At 51.3% G+C, this 16,637-nt stretch overlaps 8 protein-coding genes across 8 annotated transcripts; 6 read left to right on the top strand and 2 right to left on the bottom strand.

Annotated features, from left to right (window-relative positions):
• Positions 1–30: 30 nt before the first annotated feature.
• Positions 31–1,817, bottom strand: M438DRAFT_301001 (uncharacterized protein). The gene is made up of 2 exons (XM_029902084.1): positions 1,758–1,817; positions 31–1,709 (listed from the first exon to the last, which is right to left on the bottom strand). The coding sequence occupies exons 1-2, from the start codon at positions 1,807–1,809 to the stop codon at positions 442–444; spliced, it is 1,320 nt and encodes a 439-aa protein (XP_029758376.1). The 5' UTR covers positions 1,810–1,817; the 3' UTR covers positions 31–441.
• A 391-nt stretch (positions 1,818–2,208) lies between these two features.
• On the bottom strand, positions 2,209–4,284 carry M438DRAFT_347456 (RWD-domain-containing protein). The gene has a single exon (XM_029905911.1). It carries the CDS (start codon positions 4,117–4,119, stop codon positions 2,287–2,289), a length of 1,833 nt encoding a protein of 610 aa, XP_029758375.1. The 5' UTR covers positions 4,120–4,284; the 3' UTR covers positions 2,209–2,286.
• Positions 4,285–4,457: 173 nt separating this feature from the next.
• Positions 4,458–5,425, top strand: M438DRAFT_367191 (dolichyldiphosphatase). Its single transcript, XM_029907940.1, has 3 exons — positions 4,458–4,594; positions 4,658–4,847; positions 4,909–5,425. The coding sequence occupies exons 1-3, from the start codon at positions 4,547–4,549 to the stop codon at positions 5,361–5,363; spliced, it is 693 nt and encodes a 230-aa protein (XP_029758374.1). The 5' UTR covers positions 4,458–4,546; the 3' UTR covers positions 5,364–5,425.
• Positions 5,426–5,668: 243 nt separating this feature from the next.
• On the top strand, positions 5,669–7,838 carry M438DRAFT_347454 (Adenylosuccinate lyase). The gene is made up of 4 exons (XM_029905910.1): positions 5,669–6,015; positions 6,136–6,328; positions 6,503–7,393; positions 7,444–7,838. The coding sequence occupies exons 1-4, from the start codon at positions 5,910–5,912 to the stop codon at positions 7,763–7,765; spliced, it is 1,512 nt and encodes a 503-aa protein (XP_029758373.1). The 5' UTR covers positions 5,669–5,909; the 3' UTR covers positions 7,766–7,838.
• Positions 7,839–8,222: 384 nt separating this feature from the next.
• M438DRAFT_347453 (uncharacterized protein) lies at positions 8,223–10,364 on the top strand. Its single transcript, XM_029905909.1, has 3 exons — positions 8,223–9,179; positions 9,236–10,161; positions 10,228–10,364. Exons 1-2 carry the CDS (start codon positions 8,525–8,527, stop codon positions 10,159–10,161), a joined length of 1,581 nt encoding a protein of 526 aa, XP_029758372.1. The 5' UTR covers positions 8,223–8,524; the 3' UTR covers positions 10,228–10,364.
• A 733-nt stretch (positions 10,365–11,097) lies between these two features.
• M438DRAFT_57461 (uncharacterized protein) lies at positions 11,098–12,992 on the top strand. Its single transcript, XM_029910197.1, has 3 exons — positions 11,098–11,321; positions 11,379–11,889; positions 12,023–12,992. The coding sequence occupies exons 1-3, from the start codon at positions 11,269–11,271 to the stop codon at positions 12,872–12,874; spliced, it is 1,416 nt and encodes a 471-aa protein (XP_029758371.1). The 5' UTR covers positions 11,098–11,268; the 3' UTR covers positions 12,875–12,992.
• Positions 12,993–13,828: 836 nt separating this feature from the next.
• Positions 13,829–14,377, top strand: M438DRAFT_277851 (uncharacterized protein; the record flags this gene model as incomplete). Its single annotated transcript, XM_029900956.1, has 1 exon — positions 13,829–14,377. The coding sequence occupies one exon, from the start codon at positions 13,829–13,831 to the stop codon at positions 14,375–14,377; it is 549 nt and encodes a 182-aa protein (XP_029758370.1).
• A 1,269-nt stretch (positions 14,378–15,646) lies between these two features.
• Positions 15,647–16,384, top strand: M438DRAFT_57414 (uncharacterized protein). The gene has a single exon (XM_029910195.1). The coding sequence runs from the start codon at positions 15,747–15,749 to the stop codon at positions 16,269–16,271; it is 525 nt and encodes a 174-aa protein (XP_029758369.1). The 5' UTR covers positions 15,647–15,746; the 3' UTR covers positions 16,272–16,384.
• The last annotated feature ends 253 nt before the right edge of the window (positions 16,385–16,637 follow it).

Here is a 16,637-nt window from a genome sequence, read left to right as displayed (position 1 = left end):
TTGTCACGAACACTCGAAATAGAAAAGAGTCCTTTTTAACTTGCACTATGCGACCTCCCTTCGATAGTCGTTGCTTCCCGTGATGTTGTTCGTTTTTTTGTTAATCTCTCAGGCTTTCCCCTCATCTCCAATGCTTGCGCTGCCTTCACTCTTCGATCCACAACATTTGCCGAGTAGGTGAGGACTCATCCTTTGCGAGAGGGTCGACGGTGTGTTTCTGCCCAACGTTCACCATGGTGGAATATTGTGATCTGGCATTCTTGTTGGATAACGTGCTTTGGCTGGGAGATGGCACGCGGTGTGTCAGGTGGAAGGGAGAATCGAGCGAGCAAGAAGAATGAAGGCATGATCAAATAAAGGGTCATAGGGCTTGTATACTCTGCTTCCAACCACTTCCATCAGATCTCTGCCCATGACCAGACCTATCCTCTCCGCCTCATCTCACCTCAACCCCCTCTCATGCTCCCCTAACTCTCCTTTAGGCGTTCTAACCACCGCACCCCTAAACGCACCATCCAACTCCATTTCATCCCCATCGACCGCCTTCTCCAAAGGATCTTTACAGAATATACCCAAGAATGAATCCACCATATCCCTGACTCTGTCCGCGAATTCCTTGCCACTTAAGTCCTGCTTTGCGATGCCCACTCTGAAAGCGAAGCAAGTGGATTTGTAGACGTGATGGTATAGCAATTTGTATTCTTCATCTCTTGCTTCCTCTGCGGGATCAGGAGGAGGTTCAGAAGCAGTAGAGGTGGAAGCTCTCTTCTTCCGTTTTGAAGATGAAGTGAAACCCCATACGCGAAGACCGGCCAATACGACTTTGGATATCATATCTTTGTTTTTCTTTTCCAAAGCTTCTTCTTCTGCTGTTTGTGTGGTTGTAGGAACGGGAGTTTCTCTGGATAGTCCGGAGACTCTTCTTGTTTCTGCAGCAGTACCGGTGTTTTCTCGCCTCAGACTTGCTATACTCGGGCTTCTGGATTTCGGTCTCGTAAGTAGGGGTACGGAGCCTCTACTTTGTTCTGATTTCAGTCGTGGTAGAGAAGGCAGGGAAGGACTGTTTGATGCCGCGGCTGCGGCGACTGAGGCACCCAAGTGGCGTTTCAGGTTTCTGCGGTGGTCTTCAGCGGCGGAGAAGGTGGAGTCGATTGCAGTTTTGCGTTTTTGTCGCAAGGAGGGGCCGTCCCAGGGGTGGGGGATGAAGCGGCCGGTTGGTGTGGATGTGTCTGTGGCGCTGAGGATAGGGGAGCTGGGCGGTGTGACTTCTACTTCGTTTGAGAGTAGTAGGTCCGAGGAGAGTGGGAGGGCGTAGAGTCCGAAAGCCATATCTGAGGATGATGCTTCATTGTGTGGTGGCGTAGGAGGACTGCGCTGGACATCCCTTCTCGCTGCATAGAAGAGAATTTCCGTTGTCCGTGGTTGTGGTATGCTGCTTGAATCTGCGACTTGTACTGCTGCCAGAATACCCAGAGGAGACTCTAGAGCAGCACTCGGCCACCATTCTGTTCCTTGCTCTTCTGCATCATTGCTACTGAGCAGTAGATTGCTGAACCACGTTTCGGTATCTGGATCTGCAGTCGAGACATCTAGACGTGGACCACATATCAATTGCAGTGGTATTCGTGTGGTGTCGACATGTGATAGAAATTGAAGCGTGCAATCGTTTGGTAGCGGGAGTTTCGTTGACGGTGCACTTATTCGTATGTCTGCTTCTTGGTTAGGGCCTTGATCAACGCAGTATTTGTAGAGCTTACCTCGTATCTCATTGATATCGTCAAGTCGTAAGTTTCCATTCCAGATATCCATGGTCGAATATGAATGTGATTTCGGAGATCATTGTTATTTTCGGGTGACGTGACGGAAGACGCGTTCGACGCCAGACTTTCAATCTTTTCCCAAAGAGGCAATCGTCATGTCAACATGCATCCGAGTGTTTGCTATATACGAGAAGGTCCTTCTAGCGAGAGAGAGATAGATGCGATTCTGTGCTCGACATCAGCTCAACTCTCGTTCGACGTCGCACGCAATGTTGTTCGGAACCCCTTACGGAGAAAAGATGGATACCGCTTTCTCGGATAGGCAAGATCAAGTACGACATGAAGTATTCCAGTAAAATTGTGCAGACAGTGGTGTGCTTTCTGATGACGAGCGACGACACAACATGTAAGACAGAAAAGAAAGTAGCATAACGAAACCGTGGGTATGTACGCCTAAGCCCGCTCCATATATACAGAACCAAAGATGAACGCCTGCCATGCAATGCTCCTTCTGATTTTTCCAGTATCATCGTCGGACAGGGATGACCCACCTGTCGTCCTCATCATCTTCTAGTTCGTCCGAGTCCCATCCATCTTCTTCATCACGAGCGGCCATCTCAACGAAACGCCTGAAAACTGCGGCTGCTGCTGCGTCCACCTGCTGTTGGTTTGGAGCTGGTTGCTGCTGCGCTGCAGGTGCCGCTCTTCTACCTTCAAGTGCAGCGACTCTTCCACCTCGAGCCCGTCTGCCTCCGCGCCCTCGGCGTGCCGGCTGTGCTGGCTGTACCGCCTCTGCTACCATGGGTTGAGCAGCGTCCTCTTGAACAGGCTGCGCGGCAGGAGGGTTTTCCTCGGCCTCCAGTTGTTCAGCAACCTCTCGTGCAGCGGCCTCGTCCTCCTCCCGTTGCAGAGCTTCTGCCTCTTCTCTGTCTGCGGCCTCGGCCACAGCTCGAGCCTCCTGCTCCCAGCGTCGTGCACCAGCAAAAGCGGCTTCTTGACCTTCATCACCCTCTTCCAACTCCCAGAGCTTCTGGTAGCAATCCGTACCTGGCTTGTTGTAGTGTTGATAAGGGTTATCAGGGCACAGCCAGGCACCACAGAGGTAGCAAAAGTGGGTGGCACACTGGAAACAATTCATGTGATTGCAGCCCATGGTCTTTTGCGTGGGACTGCTGCAGGTAGGACATGGTGAAGTGTGCGAACGAATGTAGTCGTAGCTGGCCTTCTCTTCCTCGGACAGCTCTGACGGGTTGCGAGGCCAGCAACGAGCAAATTCGCCGTGCCAACCTGCGTAACAAGTCTTGCAAAAAGCAAATGTGCATTTACTGCAAATGGCCAACCGGTCGGATGGAGATGTACCCTTTTTAGCTGCTTCTTCTTCGTCCTCGCCCTCGTCCTCGCTTGATGACTCGGGATATAGAGAAAGGTCCTGTGGGATGGGCGGGTACTTCTCGCTGCGAGCAGGGCCCTGGCACCAAGTTCGCGGGCAGTAGACAGTGGTTCTGTCAGCTTCCAGCTTCTTCTTGCGCTTCATGTCGACATAGCGACGGATCATGGACTCTTCGATGCCCATCTCCAACAGCTCTTTGGGATGTAGTGTCTTTTCCTTCCTTCTCTTTTTCCTCTGGCCAGCAGGCGCGTCTTTGCCACATGTAGGGTCCAAGCACAGTACTCTTCCAACATCACCCTCGACGATGCAGTTGTTGTAGAAGTCTTGTAAACAGGTCTGGCAGAAGACGTGACGGCAGCGGCGCATGCGATAACAGGCAGAGCCCTTCTTTGGTTCGAGACAGATGCCACAATCAAAGGTGCCGGCGTCGAAGATGGCTTTCTTTGTAAGAGTGTCGTAGTCGAGCAAAGCGGGCTTCAGAGAAGGTGACAGGTCAAGGCCGGTGGATTCCAGATCAAAAGCCTGTTCAGCTTGCTGCTGTAGGAAGTCGATGTATGAAAAGAGGATCTGACAGCGACCGTAATCTTCCCATAACTTTTCACACTCGCGCTCCAAGTCGTTCAGTTTATCGACGGGCAACCATTGCGGAGTGGTGGAGAGCGAAACGATCGGGGCTTTCTCAGCAGGGTAGCCTTCGGGGAGGGAGAGTTTCAGCTGAAGAGGGGGCAGGTGTTCGACATTGTGTGTTTCGTCGACGTGGTGAGTCAGGGGGGAATATTTGGAGAGACCGTTCTCCGAGTCTGGTGGAGAGGGCGGTGGCGCTGATGGAAAGCGCAAGGCGAGAGGACTCGATGGGTTGATGGGGAGTTCAAGCGAGGCGGCGAAGGGGTTCTTGGGGTCGAGAAGTAATTCGGGGTAGATGGCCAAGAGAGTCGACAACTCTTCCTCCCTCTCGTCAGTTGTGTCCATTGCGCCGAATCAAAAGTGACTCGTGGGTGGGCGAGTGTTATGAACAAGGCATTAGAGCGGAACAGCCGTAGAAATGGCTATATGTGAGTGATGAGACAAAGAGAAGCCAAAGGATAGATGTCGATAGATATCGATGAGAAAGGGAGGATTATCAGAAGACGCGTGTGAGGATGAGTGAGTAAACTTGTCGGTGTCTTGGTTTCGCCTCGGTGACGGCGGCGGACTGAGACCGGCAGAATCTCACCGCCTCTGCTATAACACGGGCCGAAGAAGTTCTTAAGACCGGTCACTGCCTTCCCGAAAGCTTGTGGCGGCTCCACATATTTACGTAGTCGTCCAAACCAAGGAGCTGAAGCTGCTGAAGCTCGCTGTCGTGTCTCGTCCTGCTTGAAAGACGTAGCAAACAAATCACAACTCATAGGTCACCATGGAAGACCCTCCGTTGGCGTCGCTTTCTTTGACCCATGTTCACTACGTGAGACTGCCGGCTGCATTTATCTATGCTGGCTGGGACAAGGCAGCTAATTGACCATTGTAGAATCCTAATGATCCCATCGCACACGCCTGTGCCTACTTGGCCCTGGTGCCCCAGGCTCTCTGTGTCACATATGCCACGTTGATCTGGAGCACGCGTGAGGCTGAGGTTGGCCTCATGTTTGCTGGTCAATTGGCCTGTGAAGCCCTCAATTGGTTACTCAAACGCACTATTCGTGAAGAGAGACCGCATCGTAGGAACCCCCATCTCCTGTCCTCTGCTCAAAGCCCATTTCTGACCAATGTTTTGTACAGGTCTGACGGGCAAAGGCTATGGCATGCCCTCGTCTCACGCCCAATTCGTCTCGTACTTTGCAGTTTCCTTGACCCTGTTCCTGCTCTTGCGACACAACCCGCACCTTCCGAACACGTCGACCACCCATATCCCGACCTCCACTTTCGAAAGACTCGCCTTGTCCGTACTGGTCATAGCCGGCGCTGCTGCTGTCGCCCAGAGCAGGATATACCTGAACTACCACACCGAGAGGCAGATCCTCGTCGGCTGCATTGTGGGTGCCCTTTTTGCAGTCTTCTGGTATCTCTTCACAACCTACCTGCGTCGCTCAGGCTGGCTGGACTGGGTCTTGGACACTTCAATTGCCAAGTTCTTCCGTCTGAGAGACCTAGTCGTCAACGAGGATCTGGTTGACGCTGGCTGGGAAAGATGGCAGAGCCGTAGAAGCAAGAGAAGCGACCAGAAATCTAGATAGACGTCCATAGCCATAGTCACATGCACATAACATATGAAAAGAGCAGAAATTTCTCGTCCCTCAATCTGCAACTGCGCCTTACAGCTTTCCAGACCCTGTGGACATGAGACTATTGTCCTGAGGATTGACGCATTCCACCAATCAGGGAGGATGACCATGTTCCTCCGCGCCCATGGGGCCCGACATCGCGTTTTAGTCGCGCCGTTCAACTGTACGCAAAGACCAGCAACTCCACAGTTTCCGCATTTTCTTCCACGAACTCCATCACGTGTAGCTCTTTCGGGAACTCAATGCGAAGACGGGCACACACGGCCGGATGTTCTGAATTGATCTGCATATAAAAAAGACACGCTGTGTCTGTCCAGCTTGCAATTGTTTCTGTCTTGTTACTCTACTCGTGCTCTCCGTCTTTCGTTCCTCCTACTCCCCCACCAAAGCTGTGAATTTCTTATCGTTATCGGACCCTCCACCAACTTACTCGCCGCCGTGAATCGGAACCAATCACGTCGTTGATTTTCATTTTTCCTCGCTCTTCCTCTCTTCACAATGTCCAGCTTCAGCGTCCCAACTCTCGCATCACAATACAAGATGGCTTCTGATCATGCCTCACCCTACGATACCTTCAGGCATCCCCTGGAGCTGCGCTATGCAAGTGCGTAAATTCTTTACCCCGCCAAGCTCGATTGAATCATCGATGAAGCCAGTCCACACGGCCAATTGCACGCGCCAGCAAACAGAAGCATGGTATACTGATTCAATGGCCGGAGTACAGGCAAGGAGATGAAGCACCTCTTCTCTCCCCGCATGCGCGTCAGCACATGGAGACAACTGTGGATCTGGCTGGCCGAGTCCCAGAAGGAGTTGGGTCTTTCCATCTCCGATGAGGCCATCAACCAGATGAAGGTCAACCAGATTGTCCAGGATGATGAGTTCAAGATTGCCGCAAAGGAAGAGGAGAGAAGAAGGTTAGTGCTTTTCGTTCTGTGTGATATCTCGAAACATGACTTTCGTGACGTATTCGGCGTGAAAACCACGTAGATTCGTCTTTGAGTGATTGTCTTTTGGCCATGGGCCGTTGTGTGCAGCACGCGCATTTCCCAACCTTTGAGGAATCCAAGATTCTGACTCCCTCAATCTAGACACGATGTTATGGCTTGGGTCCACACCTACGGTCTTTGCGCTCCTGCTGCCGCTGGTATCATCCACTGGGGCGCCACTTCATGTTATGTCACAGACAACGCCGACTTGGTTTTGATGCGTGATGGTCTTGACATGCTCCTCAAGAAGATGGCCACCGCCATCGACAAGCTTTCCGCTTTCGCCATGCAATGGAAGGACCAGCCCTGTCTTGGTTTCACTCACCTTCAGCCCGCTCAATTGACCACCGTCGGAAAGAGAGCATGTGTCTGGATCCAGGACTTGTTGATGGATCTCAGAGCCATGCAGAGAGTTCGCGATGAGCTCTGCTTCCGTGGTGTCAAGGGTACCACTGGTACTCAGGCATCTTTCCTCCAGATCTTCGACGGTGACCACGCCAAGGTCGAAAGACTCGATGAGCTCGTCACTGAGAAGGCTGGCTTCGCTGGCTGCTACCCCATTGCCACCCAGACCTACTCCCGTAAGGTCGATCTCGAGGTTGGCAGTGCTGTCTGCAACTTCGGTGCTACTTGCCAGCGCATCTCCACCGATATCAGACATCTTGCTTCATGGAAGGAGATTGAGGAGCCTTTCGAGAAGGACCAGATTGGTTCCTCCGCCATGGCCTACAAGCGTAACCCCATGAGATCCGAGCGTTTGACCTCTCTTGGTCGTCGTCTTGCGAACCTCCACGCTGACTTCATCTCCACTTACGCCTCGCAATGGATGGAGCGTACCCTCGATGACTCTGCTATCCGCCGTATTGACATCCCCGAGATGTATCTGTGCGCCGATGCCCTGCTCATCCTTATGAACAACATCTTCAGCGGTCTTGTTGTCTACCCCAAGCGTATTGAGCACCGTATCCTTGAGGAGCTTCCCTTCATGGCCACGTGAGTATTCCTTTTCAACTTTAATTCCAACTCTTGCTAACCTAATACAGTGAGAACATCATCATGGCTCTTGTCAAGAAGGGTGTCTCGCGCCAGGATGCCCACGAGGAGATTCGTGTCCTCTCCCACCAGGCTTCCGCTTCCGTCAAGCTGGAAGGCAAGCACAACGACCTCATCGAGCGTATTCGTGAGACAAAGTTCTTCGAGCCCATCATCCCTGAGCTCGACACTCTGCTCGACCCCTCCACTTTCATTGGCCGTGCTCCCCAACAGGTCGAGAAGTTCTGCGGTCCCGAGGGTGATGTTGAGAAGGCCCTCGCCAAGTTCCGCGCTGAGGGTATTGAGGAGAAGGTCGGTGACATTATCCTTTAGATGTGTCTCTGTATATGATAGGATTGCTTCTACATGCTATGGGATGGCCGGAATGAATGGGAGGTTTACAAAAAAGTCACGGTAGATATCACAGCAAAAAGTCACCCAGGTACCTAATTATGATCGTTTTTCATCTGGCTCTTCCCGTATCACAATTCGGCCTCATGGTTTGCTGGCGTTTGTCACTTATATAACTGTTGAGATGCACAATAGGTTTTGGAGTTAGACAGAGAATTGTTCTTTTTTTCTCCTGGTAAATAATGTCAATTCGCGCTAGGGCGCGTAGCAAAAGTCTTGGCGTGTCGAAGTCTTTCGGGCGGGCAGGCAACGACGGACTTGCAACAACACCAATCTATCATCATTCCACAACTCCTCATACAATATCGCTCTCATCTTCTATTACCGCACTGGCGACTGGTATCACCACTCTTGAGTGATCTTCATATCTGCAACATTTGAAGGGTGACACAGGAAGCTGGGCTGTCTTGCTTGTCGCACTCTCGCTCTCTACCGTCTGCACTGGCGACTTGCTCGCCGATTATACTTCAGTTCATTCTAGAAGGGCGAAGCAGGGAGCTGGGTGGTTACGGGAAAGGGGTTGAGTTCTTCGAGGATAGAAGTCTTGGGTTCACTTGCGACATCGAGTCAGGGCTGCTCGAGACAATCGATCGAAGCCCGGGCGGGAGGGATCTCGCTTCGACGAGGGCCTTGTCAGTATAATACACACACGAGCTGAACTGATTTGTATAGAAGGCGAAAATGCCCAAAGGCAAACGATCGGCTCGAGCATCGTGGCTCTTTCGCGACAAACCAGCTGTTGCATCGGCGAACGATACCTTTGGTCGCTTTAACATCTCAATCAAGTATGATGAATCCAAGGCCGAAGGCTCTATTGTTATTCAACATGCTGTCCATCTCCAAGGCTTCCAGTCTGAACAAACCCTTGACCTTGTCCTACGTCCTGAAAGCATTGTCGCTTGTGATTTACTCCTTGACAACCAGAACCATAGACTGCCACCAGAGGTCCTCAATCTAATACCAACCAACCGAACCGACATATGGAGTCTGTCGTTGACGCTGCATGCACCTGGAAATGTTATATGCCCAACAGCACCCCTTCCCCTATCGTTCATGTCGACCAGTTTTGGACAGCAATTCGCTGCCTTCTCTGGCCTGTGTCAGACAACGAAGCTCCAGATATACCTGGGCAGAGATCAGCTCTCGGCTGAGCATCGCTTACGGCTCGAGAACTTCGCATCCGCCATCGCCCTTCGCAAACTCCGCGCGAATCCTATCGACCTTCGTAGCCTCGGTGGCGGCGGAGGCAAGCAAGAAACCACATGGTACAACATACATCCACCGCATTCGGAAGAACAGGCCGATAGTGGTGCTACAAGGAAACGACGTCGCGTTGGTGAGTCTTCTGTGTATTGGCGTAGGCGGCGAAAAACGTTCTGACGTGCGATGTAGATTCGGACAGCCAGCAGCAGTACTCTGGAGAGCCCTCCATAAAATTGCAAAGGTTCTGGGATAACGTGCCACCAGGTTCGCCGACCGAGGTGAACACACCCAGCACAAGGAACGTCACGCCTTCTCTCAACGATCTGAACACCCCTGATACGAGACGAATGCTCCTCTTTGCATCCCCGACCCCTGAGAAGGTACTCGAAAGCGCATTGCCGTCATCTACCGTAGAAGTCAGGCACAATCAAGAAAGGAGGCCAGGCTCACGAGCCTGTACACCCCTTCCCCCTTATCTCCAGGGGTCTGACAACAAGTCCACGCCATCGCCTGCTCTCCAGAGGACTGACATATCTCCGTGGGGGCATAGTCTAGACATCAAGCCGACCTTCTTGTCGCCTGACCGGGGACCTGGTGGTGGTGGTGCTTGCGCTGGCCCCTCTCCTGAGCTCACACAGGCCCTAGGTGGTATGCTGGAGCAAATGCTGCCCAAGATCATCGAAGGGGCATTCTCATCTATCCTGGGCCCCTTGATTGACGCACGTCTCGAGGCACTAGTGAATCACAAAATGGGAGTGCTCGTCCGAGAACAGCTTCCCCGCCTCACCAACCAGGCTCTCCAACAGAACATGGCCAGGTTCGTCGACGAACTTGAAGACGAACACAAAAGAGCAGAAGTCGAAATAGGAGAGACTGTCGATGAAGCCAAGACTGAGCTCAACGAAGCACGCGACAAGGGCATCGACGACATCGAGACCTGGGCTCAGGAGCGATTCGGAAGTTTCGAGGGCGAGGTTGAGGGCATCATGATTTCTGCTGTCGAGTCGCTGGAAGACAAGACGACTGTTCTAAAAGAGCGGCTGGACCGCAAGTTTCGGGGTCAGTGCAGACAAATAAGGAGGGTACACGGAAGTGCAAGGAGGAGGTCTATATAGGTCAGTAATGTCATAAATACTTTCAACGTCTCTCAGGCCCTCAGCGCTCACACCGTCGCGATGCAGTAACATGTGGAACAGCGTATTCACCCCGTGGCGTCAATCATCACCATCAGTTCTACAATTCACCTACCCTTTATCAGTCTTCGCCCCCTTCCTGAAAGCGCAAGAATGGCACCTCAACAAGTTTATTGCCAACTCTGCGGCGGTCCAATCTTGAGCAAGTCAGTGAAGTTGATGGACACTACTCCTGAGGTATCGAACACAGTTGATGGGGTCTCCAAAAACAATCACAATACCTGGCTTGGAGAGGTCGTTGCGCTCACTACAGGATACCGGACACAAGATGGAGTTGAAGTCGATACATATTACCCCTTGAATCTGGATGTGTGTGGCTTCAGTCTGGGTTCTCAGCATCAGCCAAAGATACGGACAGAGTTGTGCTCCACTTCGATGCGTCTTATGGTTTTGACTTGGGCCCTCGCTTTCAGCTCTCAGAGTGGGATGAGGAAGTCGAGCTAAAGTCTCTCAGCGTCTGTGGCTCGCTGTACCTTCCCGCACATGATGCTTGTATGCGGCTTGCCCATCGCTTCGTGGACACCACCTCAACTCCGGATCGGGCTGAAAACAAGAATCAGGATCCTGGGACTGGGAGTCTTTGATTCATTTACTCTCAGGGCCAGACGACGAGACGTTGCAGCTCCCGCCATCTCTGCGCAATCGTCGAAGAATCTGGCGCATTCTCGAGGAAGCCAGAGTCGGTGATCTCTCAACTTCTCGCAAATCAAATCCGCCCGACATGTCTAGGTTAAAGAGAAACATGCATTTCGGGACATCTAGCATATCTCTCCCTCCATCATCAGCCATCAATCCTTCGAGTCTGGTCAAGTCGACAAGCTCTTTCCGGACAGCGTCCCGCAATGGCATTGTGCTGCGATTTCCACCCCGTCCCCACCGTCCAGGGTTCACTTGATCTCTCGCGCCTTCACTCGAGCTCGGATCACGCTCTCGTTCACTTACAAATTCAGTGCCAACCATCCTTCAAGTGCACAAGATCTTCCGACTTTCTGTCACTCTAATTACCTACACATCCATCACACATCCACCATGGCTCCTCGACAAGTTTTTTGCCATATTTGCGGCAATCGAATCACAGATACGTGAGTTGGATATGCACAAAATTTACTTTGCGCCGGATCTAACACTCAGCATATTAGGGGCGATGATGAAAAAGATTGGCTGCAAGAAGCAATCGCGATGACTACGCGTCATCAAACTGAGAACGGTTTTGAAGATGATAATTACTTCAGATCTCCAGCCAGCAGTTGCTATGGTTTCGATTTGGGCATTGATCCGCCAGACGAAGCTGCAAGAGTTGTGAAACGCTGCAGGGCGTCTTACAGCTACGATGCTGGCCCTCACTTCAATCTTCTGGACTCCGATAACAAGGTTGAGATATGCTCTATCGGTAACAACAACGACAGTGGCCCACTTTATCTCGCGGTACACGACAATTGCTTGCAGCTTTCAGACCATTTTATCCAAAAAGTCTCCACGGATCCGCTAGCCGGAAGCATCACGTCGCTGCTGAAGCTCTGGGAAGTCCTCTACCGTCGAGTGAAAGCTTTCGATGGGACATATGCTCAAGAGCCTCACGAATTCTTTGCAGCAGATGGCTACAACGCTCGCGAATCGCCTGGAGATATGGAACATTCTGAAGAATTTGCTGTGAGTATGTTTCTGTTCCAGCCTTGTCAAATGATGCCATGAGCTCTCGTTGGCCACGACCCCGTACTGAATTTTACTCTGCAGACCCTAGCGTTATCTGATGGCGTAATTGTGCTAACATCAAGCTTGACAGGTATATGAGATAATCAAAGCAAATCCCTTGGAGATACCGGACCTGACAGATTCGATCTTGAAGAACCTCCACCCTGTCGAGCAACACGAGAATTACAGTGCTCGTTCCCATGACCAAAGCCAGGATCAGTGGTGCAATGCTCTGGTTCAAAGCGCCGGTCTCCCGTGGCTCTATGACCTGAACACCGCGATAATTCGTTCAAAGCAGCGCTCAGGGCAATGGGACTGGAAAGCACTCGTAGTCAAACTCAGAAATCCCGACATTCATCTGCCGGGCGACCCGTCACTGCAGCTTCCCCCCTCCCTGCGCAATCGACGCAGGATATGGCGTATTCTTGAACTTGCGAGAGTCAACGATATTGCAAAGATCAGGATTGAGGCTAGAATGACTGGTCGGTATGCTTGGATGTATGGTGGAGTCACCAATCCACCGTCGGCACATCCATCATACGGGTATGAAACTCTACCTCTCCGGACACAGCCCCTACCCCCACATTCGGCCAGCGGCTTTCCTCCACCTTCAGGCTCGCTGCTACGTCCGCAGAGTGCTACAAACAATCTGCCTACGTCTTACTACCAAGAAGCAATGAAGAATCGTTCGCCAGGTTTCGTAGGGCCACCACCGAGCCATGCGGAGTATCTAAAAAATCGCCCTTTGCGATTTCCCAAACCACTACTATTCTCCCGTAAGATAACAAACCTTCCAGACCTAGTATCCTCAGAACTTCCGGTATCGTCAAGCATCACCTCTGAAGCTGACCTTGAGCCTTCGGAATCCTCCACGAGAGGCACGGATGGACCACTCCTTGAAGGTACAGTGCAGCAATCCCCTCCCCAAGAAGAATCCGAGTAAGTTGAGGCGAGTGCCATGTGGATGCACAGCTTGACGGCGCTTTCAATTCAACATGGGCATCGTCGTACTGGCATCGGCCTACTTGGCGATCAGACTAAGTTAAGCGTTTTGTATCACATGGCAACTCTCACCGAGTCTCACGACTCGCAGTACACCACATCAAGCCAAAGGTCGCGCATACTTGCACTCTCCACCACTTCAGCGTACTGTGTGCATGCATGAGGAATGAACACTTATGCAAAGTGTGATCGGCGTTCTTGGCAAGGGTCGATACTATTCTCGTTCGCAGATCAAACACACAACGTCCATCTCTACCATACTGAGAGGTTGTGGTGACGACCAACGACCCAAGCCACGTGGATTAATTGATTGCTCGTTGATCAGAATTTCTTTACTTCTCACCTCTGCTTTTTACTTTGCAAGTTTTTGTCAACAATGCAAACGACTTACTTACCCAGCTTTGAACTTATGTGATTACAATGCATGAGCGACCAGAAGGCCACTGAAACCACTCAAAATAGCTTCTGTCGGACAGCTTCAAGTAGATAGGCTTTCTGCATACCTCGACGTCACTTTCGTGCAACATTGTAAGCATAACACGAGAGGTTGCAGCGGATCGAGCCCTACTATCGTGAGCTTCTTCGATGCAGCAGACCAGGTCTTTGACCGATGTCTGCACTGAAGTGATGGGAATTGACTAGGTTTGGGCAATGGTACGCAGTGTATTCCAGCAACCTTGACCGATCGGCAGGATGCCTGTTCTCTGTTTCAGCACATCTCGTATTGCTCCTCACTGACATCAAAAGGCGTGACGTTTGCATCATCCGTGGACATGTGGACGCAGACGATCAAGGTATATATTTTCTGCATCTGGCTGCCGTCAACTCATCTTTACCAAACAAAAACCACCTCGGCAACAAACACACCCCCAAACACTCTCTCACAAACATCAACATGAAGGCCTCTACCATCTTCACCACTCTCGCCGCAGTCCTCCCTGCCTTTGCCGTTCCCACCGCTCGCTCTACTGGTGGTTCCTTCGGCGGCCTGGCCATCCACTCCGGCTCTCCCATTCACCTCTCTTCCGTCAACGCCAACGGCAACGCCTTCTGGGTCAACAAGGACACCTCTTCCTACTGTCCCAACACCACCGTCTCGGACTGCCCCGAAGGCAAATACACATACTTTGTCGGCGGCAACGAGACCCTCTCCCTCAGCGTCGAGGTCCCCGGCGGCCAGCGCGCATACGTTGCTCAGGATGGATCTCTCGGCTACACCATCCCTCACGGCAGCACTGGCGGCCAAGTCGTGAACTACACTGGCTTCAGCCTCGCCGACAGCGGTATCCACTTGCAATACAAGGGTGGTGACTTTGTTGCTGTTCCTATCGGTGATGCATACAAGGTTTACGCTGCTGCTGCCGAGAACTCTCCCAAGAACGGTACTGGATTCTCTTTCAGAGTCCAGGCAGTTGACGCCACTTATGGTGCCTGGGAGTATTAAGCGGAGGATGTTTTCTTGTGATGGAAGGTACGATGGGATGTTGATGCTCTTGCCTTTTTTGGACGAACAGCTTGAACTGTTCGCTCCTTCCATTAATGGCACCCACTTCTAGCCTAGACTTGTTTATAAGACAAATCCAAACGTCATGAAAATAATGGAAATGACTCTCGATGACAGATGTGATCTTCATGAATGCAAAAGTGGAAGGCACTTGCCAAAACAATCGAACCCTCCAAGATGAATGAGACCTAATTCCATCCACACCAGCCAGCCTGCTGACACGATGTTATTAGCTTGATCCAACCCCAGCAACCATACAAACAAATTCCCAAGTCACATCTCAGCCCAAGCAAAGAAAGCAATCAACAAGTCAAGGCTTCCATCCCCGCCAAGCCTCGATCCCACTTTCCCACACCACCGGGAAAAAAACTTCCAAATCTTCCACCGCCTCCCCCCTCCTCTCTCCCTCATCACAGCACGCAACAAAAGAGCAAAAGGAGAAGACAGCGGTGTGTGTAGGAATAGCCGAAGGCGGGGCTCGAACCCGCGACCTTGAGGTTGACGATATCAATTGATAAGAGCCACACGCTCTACCGATTGAGCTACCCCGGCAGGTCTGATGATCTAGTTCACTTGGTGAACTGGCTGCTGATTTGTGATGGTGAGTGAGGTAGGTGAGATTATATACCCTTGACACAGAGTGGGGACGAAGATGAATCGGACGCTGAGGGTGTTGATCTATGGTCGGTCACGCACAACAACTGTGGAGGAGGGTGTGGCAGAGCTTTGGTACCGAAGTGAAGATGTCAGAGGGAGAAAAGTGTCAGCATCCATGGCTCGCAGATGTGCGGTAGACATTTCACCATAGATAATACAGAACCATGGTGGTTGGGGGTGAGGTGTTCGAAGAATTGTGGATTCCAATGTCCAACGCCTACAACACCAGTTTTTTGACACGTAAAGACTTCAGTACCTCACAATGGTATTAAGAAATACCCTATTGTATGCTTAGATCATTGGTTAAGAGTGTAAGGTTATCGGGGGCACATTGATGATGGCCAATATCATTGGACAGGGTTATACCACTAGCCAAATTCACTTGGTAAAAGAAACTCGCGCTCACAAGGACAATTCTCATGTGACGAATCTACCTGTCCAACAATCATGTAGGTGCATGAGTTGAAGGGAATGACAGACGGTCAACATAGTGTGACTTGAGAACCTGAGATGGTCGCGACCCAGATGAATAAAAATTTCGTCAAGTGTTCTCCTATTGATCTGACCTTCTCTGAGGCTACAAACATATGAACACCGAGACCACCGATGGTAGCAGAGAGAGAGAGAAGAACATACTTAAGCAAGAGTGTGTATGAGTAAAGCAATACCTGACAATTATTTTAAGAATCAATCCTCATGCTTCACCAAACAACCGAACACATTTCCACCTCTCAATCGTGTCCCATTGGTAGCTAGCATAATCCGTGTGCTCAAAAGCACTACAACACGCACACGTTACACCCTCAAGTGCTGGTGCGCCAACAAACATCTTTGCAGGGCTTCAAAATGCAAAAGAAGCCCAGATTCGACCCGTTTCCCATCCTCTTTCTCTGAACTCTCCACCCGCCCCCCCCAACGCCACCAGGGATGCAAAAAGATGGTATACAGGCTCTCCGCAGGGCAAAAGAACGACGCCTGCAGGACTCGAACCTGCGCTCCCGAAGGAAATAGATTTCTAGTCTATCGCTATAACCACTCAGCCAAAGCGCCAGTAATTGCGAGTAATGCCAGTGAGCTATCTCAGATCGAACAAGTCTGTCTCTCTCATCAATTAGTGCTCCAGGCCAAGCAGCGTTCCAAGAGTATCGTCCTCTTCCTCGAAAACATCTGTCAGTGATCCTCTGTGGTTGGTCGTTGAAGGCGAGACGAATTTACGGTAGAATTTTGTGCGTCAAGGCTCGCTAAAGACAAACACCTGAGAAGTCTTGCAAAGTCGGCGTCTGCTCCAATGGCTTTTGACAACCCTGTCTCCGTGATCCGAGGCCGGTTTGAACGAGGGGCATTGCCCCGCATGCCCCACGTTGAGGTTCCCTCTCTGCCTTTCTGGGGAAAGATGGACAGACAAGCCACCCGGTGCATCATGCATCAAGCAGAAGGATGCGGCAAGTGTACGAGGCTTGGTATCCGGATGATATGGACGCCGATGATTGTGGGTCATGTAGATTGGGCTGCGGTGTGGGGCTATGTCTGAAGGAGGTGTTGA

This window comes from Aureobasidium pullulans (genome assembly GCF_000721785.1).
Source record: "Aureobasidium pullulans EXF-150 unplaced genomic scaffold scaffold_15, whole genome shotgun sequence".
NCBI classification, from domain to species: domain Eukaryota; kingdom Fungi; phylum Ascomycota; class Dothideomycetes; order Dothideales; family Saccotheciaceae; genus Aureobasidium; species Aureobasidium pullulans.
Note: the sequence above shows the minus strand (reverse complement) of the source record. Positions and strands in the feature narration are given on the sequence as shown.

Bases quoted from the DNA above. Each gene is read 5' to 3' on its own strand.
- M438DRAFT_301001 (XM_029902084.1), bottom strand. From the start codon at position 1,809: ATGGATATCTGGAATGGAAACTTACGACTTGACGATATCAATGAGATA. The intron at 1,710-1,757 runs GTAAGCTCTACA...ACCAAGAAGCAG, and splicing joins CGATATCAATGAGATACGAG to ACATACGAATAAGTGCACCG.
- M438DRAFT_347456 (XM_029905911.1), bottom strand. From the start codon at position 4,119: ATGGACACAACTGACGAGAGGGAGGAAGAGTTGTCGACTCTCTTGGCC.
- M438DRAFT_367191 (XM_029907940.1), top strand. From the start codon at position 4,547: ATGGAAGACCCTCCGTTGGCGTCGCTTTCTTTGACCCATGTTCACTAC. The intron at 4,595-4,657 runs GTGAGACTGCCG...TGACCATTGTAG, and splicing joins CTTTGACCCATGTTCACTAC to AATCCTAATGATCCCATCGC. The intron at 4,848-4,908 runs GTAGGAACCCCC...TGTTTTGTACAG, and splicing joins TCGTGAAGAGAGACCGCATC to GTCTGACGGGCAAAGGCTAT.
- M438DRAFT_347454 (XM_029905910.1), top strand. From the start codon at position 5,910: ATGTCCAGCTTCAGCGTCCCAACTCTCGCATCACAATACAAGATGGCT. The intron at 6,016-6,135 runs GTGCGTAAATTC...GCCGGAGTACAG, and splicing joins CCTGGAGCTGCGCTATGCAA to GCAAGGAGATGAAGCACCTC. The intron at 7,394-7,443 runs GTGAGTATTCCT...AACCTAATACAG, and splicing joins GAGCTTCCCTTCATGGCCAC to TGAGAACATCATCATGGCTC.
- M438DRAFT_347453 (XM_029905909.1), top strand. From the start codon at position 8,525: ATGCCCAAAGGCAAACGATCGGCTCGAGCATCGTGGCTCTTTCGCGAC. The intron at 9,180-9,235 runs GTGAGTCTTCTG...CGTGCGATGTAG, and splicing joins AAGGAAACGACGTCGCGTTG to ATTCGGACAGCCAGCAGCAG.
- M438DRAFT_57461 (XM_029910197.1), top strand. From the start codon at position 11,269: ATGGCTCCTCGACAAGTTTTTTGCCATATTTGCGGCAATCGAATCACA. The intron at 11,322-11,378 runs GTGAGTTGGATA...TCAGCATATTAG, and splicing joins GGCAATCGAATCACAGATAC to GGGCGATGATGAAAAAGATT. The intron at 11,890-12,022 runs GTGAGTATGTTT...CAAGCTTGACAG, and splicing joins AACATTCTGAAGAATTTGCT to GTATATGAGATAATCAAAGC.
- M438DRAFT_57414 (XM_029910195.1), top strand. From the start codon at position 15,747: ATGAGTAAAGCAATACCTGACAATTATTTTAAGAATCAATCCTCATGC.